The sequence below is a fragment of the Erigeron canadensis genome, chromosome 8 (genome assembly GCF_010389155.1).
Source record: "Erigeron canadensis isolate Cc75 chromosome 8, C_canadensis_v1, whole genome shotgun sequence".
NCBI lineage: Eukaryota > Viridiplantae > Streptophyta > Magnoliopsida > Asterales > Asteraceae > Erigeron > Erigeron canadensis.
Genome location: NC_057768.1, coordinates 47,070,755 through 47,087,596, shown reverse-complemented (window position 1 = coordinate 47,087,596; position 16,842 = coordinate 47,070,755). Strand labels below are relative to the sequence as shown.

Sequence of the window (16,842 nt, the reverse complement as noted above, 5' to 3'; positions counted from 1 at the left end):
GACAGTATCTTAATTAATTCCCAAAAACCCTGAACGTCCCCGCCCATTTGAAAACACCTTCAAAAAAAAAAAAAGTTCCGCTATCTAAATTTCAAAACCCCTTTTTTTATTCACACTTTTATCGCCCCACTAAAACAACCAACCGCCGCAACCCTCACTCAGGCGATCAAAATTATGGCGAAATCAAAAAAGAGAAATAAATTATCATCATCATCACAAGCTATCGATTCAAAACAACGGTCAAAGAAACACAAAGCCTCTTCTTCTTCATCTGCTACAGCCATTGTCGAAGACGCGCGATTCATCGGTGAACCGGTTCCGGCTGATCAAGCCAGAGAGAAGTGGCCACATCGTTATCAATCTACGGTGTGTTTGTATATCTAATTTTTGATTCTATTATATATATATATATATTCATATATCTATTTGAATGAATGTAATGTTTTTTTGGTGTTTTTAATGATTACAGAATACAGTGAAGGTTACTGCGTCATCTAACGGGTAAGTTTATTCTATTTTTATTACTGCAGTATTTTTTCACTTGTTATTCGAATTTTTATTATTTAAAAAATATTACTGTAATATTTATTAGTCTAGGGCTTGAAACGAGGCAAGTTCGTGTTGATAGATGTGAAAAATATATCGAGAATCGCTAGAAAAATTCTGTACTTGAAATAATCCACTCGATGCTTTAATTTTTTGTAAATTTTATAAGTCTATGGTTTCAAATGAGTCAGAATCTGAATGGATTTAAGAATGGCTCTAAATGCTTGCAATTTTGTATGAAATTTAGTTTAGTTTCAGTAACTAGATTTGTTTTGTATACAGTAACTAAATTTAGTTATATTATTTTGATTGGCAGTGAGTTGGAGGTTGTTCAAGCTAGGTGCCATTATACGAAAGCTAGTGTCGATGGCATTACCTTTGATCTGTATGATGACGTTTATGTCAAGGTCATCTTCCTATAGTATCTCTATTTTGTCATCTATGCGAAAATATGAAATGTTTGTTAGTTTACTAGTTTATGGAAGTCTTGTTACTGAAACTTACTGATGCACAAATTTTGAAGTTCATAATGTGTTTGATGATTAGGCAAAGATTTTTCAAAATATTGAAACATTTTCTGAAAACCTATAGCATGCTCAAATTATAAGTAATGGGATAGTTTTTTTTAATATATGCTTGAAACATATCATACCATGAATCAACAATGCTTATTTTCTGTGAAACTATTTTATGGATTCTACATTCATGTATAACTAATAAAACAGTTATTTGTGAAACTAATTGGAAGAAACAAAGCGAAGCATAATATCATCTTTAAAATGTGGGTTACTGATATATGCTCTGGCTAATGACACAGAAATGTTCACCATTTTAAGTCCTTTTTGTGGTTGTTGGATAAAAGTTATTAGTATAGCTTGGTGCCTAAACTCATTTCATGTCTTTGATCGTTTGACTTTACCAGGCTGAAAAAGAGCCTGATTTCATTGCTAGGATTGCGGAGATGTTTGAAACTGTTGACAAGGAGTTGTATTTTTCAGCTCAGTGGTTTTTTAGAGCTGAGGATACGGTGAGATTTTACTTCCCAAGCATTTACATATATCTTAATCATGTCTCCGTAAACCAACTCCTGACCTGCTGTGTATATTACCTTTTCAGGTAATTAAAACTGAGGCTCACCTCATTGACCACAGAAGAGTGTTTTATTCAGAAATGAAAGATGATAACCCACTAGATAGCATTGTCTCAAAAGTCAAAATTGTTCATCTTCGTCCAAATGTGTGTATACAATTTACCTACTTACTACTTATCGCGTTTGTATATGATTTTGTGTATTTGGAACCTTATAGAACTTTTTATACTCGTATAGCTGGAGAGTGAACATTTAGTTTGTTATTACTCTAAATTTATTCACTTTTTTTTTGTAACAGGCTGACATGGTGGAGAAAGAGAAGGCACTTACCTCATTCGATTTTTACTATGATATGCAATATTCCGAGCCTGTTACATTTACAACCTTACACCCAGGTCAATACCTACACATACAACTAACTCTTTTAATATGTCTATATAACATATAGATGTGCATGTAATATTTCTACGGTAGTAAATCATCTGTTTAAGAGTCATTTGTCTTTTCTTATGACTACATATCTGAATTTGATTTGTTTTAAGTTGCAGAAAGTATTGCCGTTGAGAGTGATGGGTCATCTATAGTTTCAGATGAAGTCATCTCAGATGGTGTGGAGAAATCCAATAAAGTTGCAAAATCTACTAACAGTCATAAAAATGAAAAGTCTGAGATGACATTATTGGACTTGTATTCTGGTTGTGGTGCAATGTCAACTGGGCTTTGTTATGGCACAACTATGTATGGTGTGAAACTGGTTACGGTAAAGTGTTTATAAGCTTTTCATCAAAATGATTTTATATGATTTCTAATTCCATGTTCATGTCAGTTTTACTTACAAGTTTTCTGATATTTATATGCAAATATTACAGAAATGGGCTGTTGACATCAATAGTCATGCATGTGAAAGTCTAAAGCTCAACCACACTGAAACTGAGGTTACTACTGAATATACATTTTTCTCTTGATACTAATGAGTAGATTGGAAATTTAGTGAGTGGGGTGGGGTTACCTTAACAGGTTTGAGATGGTTATATGTTAGAATAAGTAACTTTTTCAATACCTGCAATGATTGATTGGGTCAGTTTAGTTCTTACGTATGTGGTTTGTTTAAATTTTACAAACAGTGTATTAAGTTTAGCTATGAAACTTGTTATAATGCTAGTCTTTTTATGGGAAAAAAATATATTATGCAAGAGTTTCTAACTTTTTAGCATTCAGCCATTAAACACCCTTAAGCCATTTTCATCTTATTTCTATCTTAACCAAGCTTTGAAGTATACCAATCTGAATCATTAGTGGCAATATTCGATTAGAGTTAACTCATTATCTTTTTGAATGGGTAGAAGTTGGTGAGTCAAAATGTTGACTATTAGTTATATCCTTGTAGGTGAGAAATGAATCCGCGGATGACTTTTTGTCAATGATTAAAGAATGGAAAAATCTGTGTACTCAGTATGGTTTGCTGGGTACTCCACGTGGTGAAGACACAACTTTAAAATCCGAAGAATGTAATTTTGAGGAGGATGACGACAACCACAATTCGTCTAGCGGTGAATATGAAGTACAGAAGTTGGTAGCTGTTTCTTATCGTCAACCTAGCAAAGGCAAGAAATCAAAATTGCATTTCAAGGTATTTTATTTTTAGATTCTCGTAGATGTATCCTTTAGCTTTGCTATGCATGCTTGCTAATTCCCAAATTGTTGAAATAAACTAAAGTTTTCACTTTGTAAAGTTTACAACAAACTTCGTTTTCTAAATTAAACATGTTCAGTTCGTCGCTGAAAAATCAAAGCATGAGCTGAAAAAAGGATCAAAATCCAAATTTTGTCAATCTAGATATGGATATTTAAAGTGCTTTTATCGCTCTCACTAGAATTGGTTCCCAGATCTTTATGTGTATTGTGGAGAAGTTGACATGGCTTTGCAACATTTTTTTACTCTTTCACAATGGCTATCATTATCATCATTTATGTTTATTTTGGATGCATCATAAAGGTTTTTTTAGCTACTTTGCACGAGATACTAGCATATTGAACTGATAATATAAGTTGCTGGTCATATTTTCCAATGCATTCGTCATTGAAGCAAATATGAAATTTGGGTAGTAAGGTTTCTCAGCATAAGTTTGAGTGACCAAGAACAACTAGCTTAGCATACATTTTTTTGATATATATATATATATATGCGCAATAAGGCTGCTTTACATCTTTCTCCTCATCTATTGCCTTGGCTTTTTATTTATTTATAATAGTAGAAATCGCAACATATAGGTGCGATGGAAGGGATATGGTCCCAGCGAAGACACATGGGAGCCCTATGATGGTTTGAGGTCTCTATTTGCTATCTTTTTTTCATAAGTCTATTTCATGAAAATACTTCATCCGTCCCAAACAGACTGTCCACTTTTGACTTTTTGAAGTCTATTTTTTTTTTTCTAGTTTGGCCTTAAGTATTTATGTTTGTGCTATATAATAACTGGTAAAAATTATTTCAATGTACATTTAAAATCCAATCCCTTCATATATTTTGCATTAAGAATTATAAAACACCCAAAATATAGTTAGGTTCAAAGTTGAAAAAGAAAGACTTAACAAAGCCAAAAATGGACAACCTTTTTGCTAGTGTTTACCTTAATGTCTTCCTTGGTAATAGCAATTGCATGGAGTCTATAAAGGATTTTGTAAGCAAGGGATACCACTCAAGGATACTGCCTCTTCCTGTAAGATAGCCCCTCAGAACATTTACGTAATTTTTAGCGTGTTATCTGTGTATGTTAAGTGTGAACTGTCCATTTCTACCCAGGGTGACGTTGACTTCATTTGTGGAGGTCCTCCATGCCAAGGAATCAGTGGTCATAATCGCTTCAGAAACCCTACTGATCCGTTAAATGATCCAAAGAATCACCAGCTTGTGGTCTACATGGATATCATTGACTTTTTAAAGCCAAAGTTTGTTTTAATGGAGAATGTATGTGATATCGTCAAATTCGCAGATGGTATCTTAGGGTATCATGCAGTAGGCCGGCTTGTGTCTATGAATTACCAGACACGCTTGGGGATAATGGCAGCAGGATCATATGGTGTTCCTCAGTGCCGATTTAGAGTTTTCCTTTGGGGTGCTAACACAATGATGGTAAGTATCCTTGAGTATTAGACCTGACACGTTTTCAGTAATAGGGCGGTTTTGATTTATCGGTTGAAATGGGGCAGGGAATGTCTACATGCAAATCTCTCATTTTATCTTAAAATTATCTAAAACAGGGATTTTTTACATTTCATTATGTTGTAACAGTCCCACAATTTGTATAAAGAGTTAAACTATCATATGAACTAAAATTAGATTTTGAGTGAAGGTCTACCTGTTCAGCCCATGTCATCTTCCATGCTGTTAACTTATTCAACACTTGTTTGACCAACAGAGTTTGCCCCTATTCCCTTTGCCAACCCATAAAGTTATTGGGAAAGGCGTTGTTCCCGTCGAATTTAAGGTATGTAAACATGCATACAATTCCTTGTAGTTATGTGCTTATCAGCTTATAATTTGTTATAAAGCCACTATAAATTGTTGTAGGATTGTGTTCTTCGATGTGATGACAAGTCATACAAGAGTGTATTGCTCGGAGATGCTATTTCTGATCTTCCTGAGGTAGTTTAAATGTCTAATTACTTATATATGTATACTGTTTTTGATATTCTTGTTATTGAACTTCTCATAATAGATTGTCATATGCATATATTAATTCTGAATTATGTAAGATCAGGTTACGAATTACAACGGGAAAGATGAAACAGAGTATGTGGGTGCCCCACGTACAAGTTTCCAGAAATATATTAGACTAAGGAAGGCAGGTTAGTTTAGCAATTTGTTTCTAGATTCTGTAACTTTTACGTTTTTAATAATTATAACCATGATTTATTCATTACAGTGTCATCGAAGAAAAATATACTTTATGATCATAGGCCGCTCAAACTTAATGATGATGATTACGCTCGGGTCTGCCAAATCCCGAAGACAAAGGTTTTCGTTCTTCTTAGATCAACTATCATTCTTTTGTCATGTTGCAAAAATATTATCTGTTTGTGGGAGACTGATGATTTTAAACCGTTTTTAGACATGCAAATGCAAACAGAACCCTTTTCTTGACAATTCTGCAAATGAGAAACTGCCAAGTGAATATAAAGAAATGATATATGTGTCTCACCAAAAAGATGTGTTTATTCTAATTTTTCTGTGATTTCCCTAACACATCCAGGGAGCAAACTTTAGGAATCTACCAGGGGTGAAAGTAGGCAAGAAAAACAAAGTAGAATGGGACCCTTCGGTTGAAAGAGTCATGCTACCTTCAGGAAAACCTCTGGTGATCAGTTGAATTAGATCTTCCTATTTATTAAATAACTAAATATCAATATTCATGGTGTTTGGTTGGTAAGTTTTTGTTCAAGGGAATGGATATGAAAGTCATACATTGTGTTTGGTTATCGTCAAATGATTTCAAGTAAACCCATAAAACAAGGGTTTCGCAAACCTGTTTACTACTGTAGGTTTTCATAAACCTTTGTCTCTCCCACACTACATTCCATATACCTTTCTTTGTCATGATCTTTTCTATGTACACTATTCTCTCTCTCTCACATATTAAAAAACCAAAATTGTTTTATTTTTATTTTCTTTCAAACTTATATCCATTACCAAACCCATTACTGATCCCATTTACAAACCAAACACCTCAGTGCCATCATTTCTATGTTTCTCACATTACGATAACTAATAAATACAGGTTCCAAACTATGCAATGACGTTTGTTCGGGGAACTTCCAAAAAGTATGCTCTTTCACATCAGTGTATCTGTTTTTATTTATGTGTCTTTAGATAGCATGATGAGTGAGGGAGGCAAGTTGGGTGACAGCCAATATGAGTCTAAATTTGTGGTTACTTTGGTTACTAATATTTCTAATATGCAGACCGTTTGGCCGCTTGGGCATGGATGATATTATCAAAACTGTAGTGGGTAGAGCAGAACCACACAACCAGGTTCCTAATTGTTATCCAGTTACTTATAAATCAAAAACAAAGAAACAAAATTTTAAGAGTTTACATGTTTTTTTCCCCAACAGGTGCTGCTCCATCCTAACCAGGATAGAGTGCTTACCGTTCGTGAAAATGCACGTTTACAAGGATTCCCTGATCATTATCGACTGTGTGGACCTATTAAGGAGAGGTAATATTATTGTTTTGCTTTATGTGGCATTGAATTGGTGACGTTTAGAGGATTGTTACTTACTGGCTAGGTTAAAAGTTATCTTAGATCAACCCTTTTTTTGTGTCATTTTGCCCGTTATACTATACTATAAATATTACTTATTTTTCAACAATTAATAAAAACTAAACTTGAAAATTTATCAGCCGTCACTCTTTGTTGTCAAAATAAAAAATGCTGATTCTTGGAGGGTTTTTTTTTGGGTTGCTATATTAATACTTTTGCAAGATTTAGGCTTCGTTTGCAACAAAACTAACATCTAAATCAGCAGAACTTTTCCAAAGAATTGTAAATGAGTTTGACGGTAAAATTATTGATTAGTTGGCTTCTATATACCAAGTATTATGTAGTTGATCACTTTACCATTTAAGTATTCTTCTAAAATTTGCTTGCATAATGATTATATTGCACTTTTTTTTTAATCAATTTTGGTATCAGGTACATTCAAATTGGCAATGCAGTTTCATTTTCTGTATCAACTTCATTGGGTTTTGCATTAGCCCAGGCAATTCTAGGTGTTTGCAACAGTAAACCGTTGAAACTCCCAGTAAAGTTTCCTGATTGTCTTGCGCGACTATCTTCAGTGAAACAAAATCTGGAAGATCAGGAATGATGATGAAATTATGCAAGTCCTCCTAAAAGGCAATTCTGAGTATTTCATGAGTGGATAATTGAGATTTGCTTGTCTTTGTTGTTGATGCCCTATTAGTTTAATTTAACAATGGTTCTTCTTCCGTCATTTAATTGGTCTAATTTAGCCAAAACAAAGTGAAGCATTAGGTATCATGTACTGTCGGATAACGTTAGATTCTTCAAGTGACATGGTGGGACATATTTATGAATATTCAAATTTTTAATGTATAAATATTTACATAATTTTGTAGATCTTTTTGCAGGGGAAATTGTGAATACTGGACTTAGTTTAAGCATCTTATTATTGTTGTTATGGACTTACGTAGTTGCTGATTTAATTGTTAAATTAGGCGAGAGCAATGGTAAAATAGATCTCTATCCTTGGATAAAATGTTTTGTTTTTTTATCAGATCCATTTTGCCTTATCAAATGATCATAGCAAATCAATTCTATGGCATATATTTGATCGTTTAGACAAACTCTACAGAAATTCACACAGGTTATATAGGTTGTGTTAAATCAAATCAAATGATCTGTTTTTGCTGTAAAATTACAATGGTTCATTGGCATATTTTCGTTGGTTTTGCGCTTTTGCCTAAAGAGATGTGATAATCTTCCAATAAGATGGTTTGTGATTGCTTTCTTTAATGTATAAATCGGATGAGGTCTACAACTTAGATGTGTAACACATGAACCCAAAAAATGGAAAAGCAGATAACATTCTGATTTGTACAAAAATAAATCAAGACGACATACTACAATGATTGTAGTACAATCTAATTCTATTCTATTACTTGCAACAGTTTCCTCACATGGCCTACAAATCACGCAAATACCTCAGTTTTGGCTCCTTGTGAATTCTTCAGCTTTGCTACAAGAACCCACCTGTTTGCAATCTCGTTTTCAAAATACGATTCTCTCACTTTAGATTGCTCTAATATATCTTGTAAATCAGATTCTCTTTGATTATCTTATGAGAGCATGGCTTCATAAGACCTTTCTCTTTCTTTGCTCAATGAGAGTTTTCTCTTTAATTCTGATTGTATGGGGCGGTTCGTTATGTCTGAAATGGCTGTTGTCTTCACGTCCAATTTTAGTGGGGTCCGATGGTCTTGGCTGGTGTGAGAAGTTCTTTTGTGATGCCAACTCTCATTGTGGTTCATTCGCCTCGCAACTTCTTCTGAATGCCTTAATGGGCAACTGCATCGGGTGATGCAAAGCCTTTGGCATAAGAGCTATCTTCGGCTAGTTTTTTTGTTTCGGGATTCTGACTGCTCCTTTGACCCAGTTAGCTCAGTCAGTTTGTGTTTGAGTTCTTCAACTTCAAGTACCCAACTTCCATACAAAAGCATTGCTTTGCAAGATGCTATGATAATTCAACTATGTTTCTTGTGAAGTCATTCTCCAAGTAAATTGGCGTGAGTTTTTTTGGCATCAAATAAAGGTGACAATTTTACTCCATTAAAAAGATACCGAATTAAATTGGGCTATGTTTTAACCCATTAAACAAGTATAGTATAATATATCAGCTCAAAATTAAAGGAACATACCAAAGTTTCCCAGTGTGATTTGAATAAAAAATATAGTTTGTCATGGAAATGATATGATATTTGTAACCATCTCTAACACAATAACTTAAAACTTCATTTTTCAAACAAGTGCTTTGGCTCAATTCAACACCTTTTGAACATCAGGATTTTGGGACGAAACTGGGCCAAACAGGTACCATAAACATAAGAATAATGATTTTGGGAGCCAGACTGGACCAAGAATCGATTTTTGAAGTGGAATAATACAAACCTGGAGTTATATAGCTTGAAAATCTATTGTTTCAAGTTTTAGAATATTGTAAAAGCGAAAACAAAAAATGATATGGTTCCACTTCCAGACTTGGCTGGGATGAGAACCGGTTATTGTCAACACCACACCCAGAAAACTGTTCTTTCTTTCATATACTTAGAACCAAGAACTGGGCCAGATATAGCTGGTACTGGTGTGGTCTGATTCTTACCTTTTTAACGTGTGGTAGTGTGATATGTTCCGGCTGACTACCACAGAACCAACAAGAATCAGACGAGGATACATAAATTCTAATGGTAGTTGCTAGGGGTGGCAAGATGTGAAGATCAGGTTGGGTTGACCCACATCTAATACCTTGCACATATAGACAATACCCATTATATCACAGATATATTGAAAACCCAACTACAAAGCGATTACATGGATATTGAAAAGATAATCGATGAGGTCAGAGTTGGCGATACGGGCGGGTTGGGTAATGGGTTATAACATTAACGGTAAGTTTTTGTACAAGTTGAAATAGGTCAAGTTAGGGGGAACTAGTGACCACTAGATTCAACCGCACCTTTTTCTCTGGCATCTTGAGCTTATCTATACTGATCCAGGATCTACAAGCAAAAGCATATACTTTAAATGTATTTGTAAAAGAACATTACTGCAATATTCCTTGAAATGTTTAACATAACTAGCACATAGTGGTTTCAATTCTGACACTACATTATTCAACCTTCAAGTACTATCACAGGTGCTTTCTACAAAATTATACAGTTGATACCCTGTGAATGACATAGACTACCTATTCTGTGTGCTCTTCAAGTATCTGACCGTCAATTGCAGAATGTTTACCTTCAAGGTCCACCGTAAACCAGCCAAGTCTGAGAGTTTATTGGTTGAATACCGGAATATCTGTTTCATCCATCTCTCTCCCTCCTCAAACATTAAGGAAGCTTCTTGGTACAACACAGGTTCAGGTGGGCCATATTGATAAGCCCTGTCAGATTCTGCCGCCAAGTCCAGATGTGACCTGCAAGTATTATAAAGGCATATTAGATACCTTGGAGATAGAACCAAACAATGTTAATTAAGATGATATCATGTTTGTTATGACCATTTCATAAAAGATGGTTCATGTTAAATCACTTGCATTGAATCTCGTCATCACCTACTCTTCATAAACTTCTTACACTAATAATATATCATCATACTCCTGAGTTACCTCATAATCAATAACGTAATTATCAGTTCAATTAAAACAATCCGTAATTTAAAATGAACTTTTAGATTAATTAATTATCATATACACCAGTATCTGCTTCGATCTCTTTCCTTACGGGCTTTGTGATAATTAGCTTTCAAAATTTAATTAGTCGATGGTGTCACATTGCTCAAAGACTAGTCGCGTAAATTGCTTTAATTAATATGAGCCAAACTAATTGATCGAGAAAAATATAATGCTAATGCAAAAATACAATAAAATAAATTTAAATGGACGATGGATATGACCTGCCTAACTTCCAATATATTCTGGTTTTCATAACCTTAAAATATTTTAATTAGGTTTTTAATAAGTTTCTACTTAATTTGCATGACTCATCAGTGACAATTGTTAGATGACAAACTTTGTAAGATCGAGTTACAGTTACAAGTTTCAATGTAGTCTCGGGATTTCGCTTTATTTACATCCTCTCGCTTTATAATTTCAAGTAGATTCTACGTACGTACATTGAGATAATTTACTTTAATTAGTTATAAACTACTATAAACATACCTCAAGTCCTCAATGTATTGTTAAAAAAATAACTTCACATAAAACAAAGACATCGATTGGTGTTAGTTTAAACTTAAATTAAAAGTAGCTAGCTAGTACTTTAAAGGTAAATGATTAGTTATAGGGTGTTGTTAATTAAAAGTAAATGATTGGTGGAACCTGTAAAGTGTGTTGTTAATTTTATCATTTCGTGCGACTTATATAATCGATATATTATGTTTATGGGTATTTTAAAAATTGTCATTTCGAGTTCAATGTAACATATAATATTCTTAAACCGAATAAACGTAATTGTCCGACGACATATCATCGATTGTTCTTACAAAATGATTGAGGAAATTTCTTTTCTTTGAACATGGATCATTGATTGAGCAAATTTCCAGTTTCACTTTCAATTTACAAGTTATTAATTTTGTGCTGCTTTGAAGTTAGAGTACCACAAGTTAGGTGCAAACATGAACACATTTTAAATGCAAGAAAGTACTTTAATTTCGTTCTCCCTGACATGTTTCTTACACTCCATTATTCTAACGCTCAGAATCCTATTTAACAAGAAATATACGACACATATAAATGGTGCAAGTACTTATTAAATTCAACCACTCGCTTCGTAATTAAACAAACATAGAACATCAATAACAGATATCTTTACATTCGGTCTTCAATACATAACCTGTTATAAATATTGTATTGCGTGGTAAAAAAAAAATAGATTTTTGATACCAATATTATTATTTTTTTCCTAAAAAATCCACTAAAAATAAACTCGCACCGAAGTTGAAAATACAAGTTCTTATCTACTTGTGTCACCATCACCACCAATGTTTTAAAAACCGATATTTTAGTTATACCGGCGTGAAAAAATTTTCCGGTATTATCGGTAATGACTATTTTTAATTTATTATATTTTTTTTGTAAAAATCCTACAAAACTTGTTACAATTTAACAAAAATAGTCAAAATGCAATTATAATTTACTCAAAAATAATACCAAATATGTATTTCATAACAAAATATAGATTTTAAAGTTCACAAATAACAAAAAATAACATTAAAGTATCATAAAAATAATTTTTTTAAAAAATCAAAATTTATTTTTTGAAAATACCGGGAATACCGGAAATACCGGCCGGTATTGAATAGTGAAAATACCGAAAAAGTATCGGACTTAAAATACCGACGTGGTTTCCGGTACCGGTAATACCGGCCGGTATTTACCAGTATTTAAAACATTGATCATCACTGTCATATCCTCGTATTGAGCGGGTATATGACTAATATATGTGTGCACAGTGTACGAACTCAAACTATTCTCAGTTGATGCATTATACTACACGTTTGGTTCAACTGAATTATTCATGGTTTCAAACTATAGAACTAGTTTGATAGGGGCGAGTGAGAAGGGTGTGTCATGAGGACAAAAATATATAAAATATGAATAAAAGGGGAGGACAACATTTCGTTTAGACGAAAAGGGGAAGAAGACGTGTTCACGTGTGCGGTCTGGCGGGATGAGATCACGTGGTGTCCCTACACGGCGGCCGGTGGTACATGTTCTTGGGGCCCCAACCCCCACTCCCTCCCTATTCATTTTGTTTCGTACTCACTTCGAATTTCGTGTTCCTTTCCAATGTAGTAGAAACTTTACTAAACAAGTGAACCGTCTCGGAGGGAATTTTTTTCCCAAGTTGAGATGATTTTGATCTTTAGATGAAAATTAAAGGTTAAAATTTAAAACTAATATTTAAAATTTTGACCTTTGATTTAAAAATCAAAGTACAAAATTTTTTAATTTGATTAGTCAAATTGAGATAATTATAAAGAATCATTTTCTCATTTTTAATGTGAATAACACAAACAATACTTTATTTATGTTTTTACGATGTAATTTACATTGACCATACTATTGTATCTTAATTCACTATACAACTTACAACAACTTATGAATATATGGCGTGATAAACAACATGACGGTTTAAACATGTAAGTATAATAACCATTGAAGATAGTCAAAGGTGGTTTTCATCATTGTTCATTTTCCAATCTCATTGGTTATGTTCCCATAGTCCCCAAATTTTAATTTAGAGTTGCGTTATATATTCGTATGTTGTGGTCAGTTGTATAGTGAAATTAGATATATGGTTGGGTTGATTGAGGATATTATTGATTTAGATCAACCGAAATCTAACTAAATCTAAATGTATTTGAGATCACAAGTCAAACGAAGTAGCCAATTCTTACTAATTTGTTGCTAAAAAGTATGGTTTAGTGGAGGTTCAATTTGCTAAAAACAAAAAAACAAAACAAAAAGAAAAATTCCAACGTTCACTAGTATCGTTAACTTGTCAAAACTTGTCGATGTAGCTTCTCAATACTAGCCGATGCACATGCTATAACCTTGCCAAATAACCGATGTTTGATGCAGAGACGGAGCCAGGATTTAGCATTGAGGGGGGCTTCAGCCGCCAGAGGCGGAAACAGTATTTAATGAACGTTGAGGGGGCTCACATGTATTTGGCCCGTTTAACCGTATCTCGATCACATTATAAGCACCACACATACCATTTGTGTACTTTAGTAATTTGCATCTTTTCATATCTTCATTTCTTAGTTTTGATCATATGGATCGAAATGAAAAAACTTTAACTCGAGCAATATGCACACCCAAACTTAAATCTATGGCAGTGCGCATAGAATTTACCCCACTTTAATTTAGGTTCACTTTGAAGAAGTATGTAAGCTGATTAATGCATGATTTGTTTACAATGGAAAGTTTTAATCATTTTTTATTCCTTATCTATTTTGCTGTTTTGCACTTTAATTGTACTCCATTGAGCCAATTAATACAAGTCAAATAATACAAATCAAATAAAATATACTTTATAAGTAATAAGGTTTTGAAAGAAAATCAAATAATAATTTAGGGGGCCAAAGTAAAAATTGATATAAAATATCTAAAACTCAAAAGTCAAAAAGGAATCTCATATTATCATCTTCCCTAATTATCATCACCTGCAAAACTTTGACAAAGACAATCGAAAAACAACAACAAAAAGTTAATCGAAAAACAACAACAAAAAGTTTTATACTTCTAGGTGATTTCATTCACATTCGAATAGGCATAAAAGTATATATGTTAAGAAGGTTGGTGTATGATTTCCACCATGTTTTTTGATAACAGCTTTGGTCACTATCATTTTTGAAATCATTGGAGAGGGCTCAAATGTATATAACTCAAGAAATTTCTCGCCGGACCATAGAAAATCCGGTGTATCTGAGTCTATTGGGGAGGCTTGGCACCACCCAGCCTTTGTATAGCCTAATGTTAAAGAAAATAATGATAAAAAAATGGTATATAGCTTTTAGTCCCCCTCTCTATGGTTTCTAGAAATCATTATGTCATAATTTCTGACTTTTAATACTTCTCTACCAACAAATCCCTCCAGTATTAAATTGTTGTAGTCAAAATAAGCACACACTTTGTCTAATGTTTACTACGAGTATCAATTTCTAATCCATTACTTATTATTAATAATAAAAATAATATTATATATGCCCCAAAGCTTAAAATACACCTACGCACAAATTTACTATTACTAGATACTCAAAAGATTGGTCATTAATATAATTAGAAACTATTAATACAGTAGTACTTTTATATCATTTTCTTTTTAGAAGGCAATAATTTTATATAACATACATCATACGAAAACAGCAAACGAATATATTCCTAGAGACAGATAGTTACTATTATCATTCGAATAATTATTCTCTACTATTCTTCATTTGGAATATTTTGCAATCTATTCTAATATTCAACATTGCAGAACTATTGTTGAATGGATATTTAAGCTCAATTTAAATAGATAAACAAACATCTTTATCTGGCCATACAACACCAAACTATTACACCAACCGAACAAAATCATAAGCTTACAAAAATATAAATTTGTTTTTATTGTAAATTATCAAGATTATATAGGATAACAGGGGATAGTAAGTAGACGATCGTTAACACCTACTTGTACTCTTTATCAGAAAAAATAATAAAAAATAAAAAACTTTTCGTAAAAAATAATACATTTCAAGATGTGCAAAGATTCGATCCAATAAAACAAACAATTAACATAAGTATCAACCACGTTACACAAACTACCTTTTACCTGCCGTTCGTTAATTATTAATTGCTTAAGCAATCAAATAAAATCATACTTAATTATCAAACTAAACATACATATTATTTGATTCCCATCCATAATTATACACATAATAAAAAAAAAATAATACAGTAACAAAAATTTCTAAAAAACCCAAACATATACAATACAATAATAATAGCGAAATCAGTAAATAGTTACTAATTATTTAAACAATTATTTTTCATGTAGCTTCGATGAATAAATGCAAATAAGTACTCGTAATTAATTAAGAAACGTTAAACATAAGAAAATGATGGATGATGATCCTAGAAATCAGCCTCTATGCATTGGCGACCGTTGATGTAGTTGTAATTTGGATTGCCGGAAGGCCTTTATTGGACTCGGAAAATACCACCCGCGACGTTTTACGGCGGGGCTAAAATTACTATCACGATCGGCACCACCAACTGCGACCGATCTGGACCTCCTCATCATCATTGTTGAATAATCCTCGTCTTGAGTAGTATTAGATTTATGATCATCATTATCGCTATGCATATCGCATTTTTTGTTTTTACTAACCTTAAAAACAGACCAGAAATTAATCTTCTTTCGACTAACAGGCGGCAATATTAACGGAGGCTTATTATTATTATTAATAAACTCTTGATCATTATCCACATATTTTGATCGGGACCGAAGAAAGGGGACAGCTAAGGATCTCGATTTGCGAAAGGCGGGCTCGCTTTCTATGAGAGTCGAAACCCGCCCTGTTTCGCCTGCTCCAGTGTCGGGGGCACGTAAGCTGCCCCCGCGAGAGAACTGGAATATGGAAAAAGAGGATGAAGAATTAGATGAGGATGATGATGACGATAATGTTGAAGAGTCGTGACGACAGCAGGAGCACGGGCGAGTATTGGCGCATTCTGGGCAGAGAGTTATTAACCGTTCGCGGAGACATGTTGGACATATACCACTACGACGTCGTTTCGATGGATGTTTTGGACATTTCCATACTTGCTCTTCATCCATGTATAACGCCATACACAAAAAATTTTTAAAAATGATTAGAAATCACTGTGTGTGTGTGTGTGTGTGTGTGTAATATTCTGTAGTTGAAAAGAATTAATTTTTTTGTAACGGATTTCGGTTTTTTCTCTGTGAAGGTAGGAGGAAGAAGTCTTGTGAGTGGTTGGGTTGGGGGGTGGTTTAAAAAGGGGGAGAGGATATAAGTAACTGTGGTCAAGTTTGAATCACATACACGTGGACATGTGGTTAAATGGTATGGGTGGTCATATTTACACACTGGTCGGTACACCAAGCCAGAAGCTTAAGATTTCAGCGACTGCCAAAAGTGGTCCTTCTTTTATTCGCCTTTCCACTTCCTGTTCCCTAAAGTTTATTGATCAATCCATTATTATGCATAGAAATAATCATCAACTAGATTATTATCCCGCGTAATATGCGGGTAAATATATTTTTATATTTATATATATCTAAAATACTATTTTCTTAATTAATAGTTAACAAATTAAAATATTCAATTTCTTTTTTTAACATTTGTTTTTTTTATCTTGATAATTTCACAAACCCTTAATGTGTTGCTCAT

General features: G+C 33.4%; 2 protein-coding genes and 1 long non-coding RNA gene across 5 annotated transcripts; 1 reads left to right on the top strand and 2 right to left on the bottom strand.

Annotated features, from left to right (window-relative positions):
* The first annotated feature begins 82 nt into the window (after positions 1 to 82).
* LOC122579368 (DNA (cytosine-5)-methyltransferase 1-like) lies at positions 83 to 7,777 on the top strand. 2 transcript variants are annotated; one of them, XM_043751534.1, is made up of 21 exons: positions 83 to 366; positions 470 to 501; positions 863 to 953; positions 1,469 to 1,573; positions 1,663 to 1,782; positions 1,935 to 2,031; positions 2,185 to 2,396; positions 2,506 to 2,571; positions 3,024 to 3,266; positions 3,908 to 3,966; positions 4,290 to 4,356; positions 4,440 to 4,769; positions 5,056 to 5,124; positions 5,208 to 5,282; positions 5,398 to 5,485; positions 5,563 to 5,654; positions 5,890 to 5,994; positions 6,415 to 6,458; positions 6,599 to 6,668; positions 6,752 to 6,855; positions 7,333 to 7,777. In XM_043751534.1, the coding sequence occupies exons 1-21, from the start codon at positions 175 to 177 to the stop codon at positions 7,505 to 7,507; spliced, it is 2,436 nt and encodes an 811-aa protein (XP_043607469.1). In that variant the 5' UTR covers positions 83 to 174; the 3' UTR covers positions 7,508 to 7,777. The 2 variants fall into 2 exon arrangements, with proteins under 2 accessions (XP_043607469.1, XP_043607468.1); XM_043751533.1 differs by having other exon boundaries at positions 2,179 to 2,396.
* A 2,175-nt stretch (positions 7,778 to 9,952) lies between these two features.
* Positions 9,953 to 10,861, bottom strand: LOC122609682. Of its 2 annotated transcripts, none has more exons than XR_006325370.1 (2): positions 10,831 to 10,861; positions 9,953 to 10,351 (listed from the first exon to the last, which is right to left on the bottom strand). It is a non-coding gene; the product is annotated as an uncharacterized LOC122609682 (long non-coding RNA). The 2 variants fall into 2 exon arrangements; XR_006325369.1 differs by lacking the exon at positions 10,831 to 10,861 and adding an exon at positions 10,436 to 10,580.
* Positions 10,862 to 15,392: 4,531 nt separating this feature from the next.
* Positions 15,393 to 16,429, bottom strand: LOC122579601. Its single transcript, XM_043751798.1, has one exon. It carries the CDS (start codon positions 16,275 to 16,277, stop codon positions 15,567 to 15,569), a length of 711 nt encoding a protein of 236 aa, XP_043607733.1. The 5' UTR covers positions 16,278 to 16,429; the 3' UTR covers positions 15,393 to 15,566.
* Between the last annotated feature and the right edge of the window lie 413 nt (positions 16,430 to 16,842).

Excerpts from the sequence above, each read along its gene's own strand:
- LOC122579601 (XM_043751798.1), bottom strand. The coding sequence starts at position 16,277 with ATGGCGTTATACATGGATGAAGAGCAAGTATGGAAATGTCCAAAACAT.
- LOC122579368 (XM_043751533.1), top strand. The coding sequence starts at position 175 with ATGGCGAAATCAAAAAAGAGAAATAAATTATCATCATCATCACAAGCT. Across the intron at positions 3,967-4,289 it reads GAGCCCTATGATGGTTTGAG|CAATTGCATGGAGTCTATAA; the intron begins GTCTCTATTTGC and ends CCTTGGTAATAG. Across the intron at positions 5,283-5,397 it reads CTATTTCTGATCTTCCTGAG|GTTACGAATTACAACGGGAA; the intron begins GTAGTTTAAATG and ends ATGTAAGATCAG.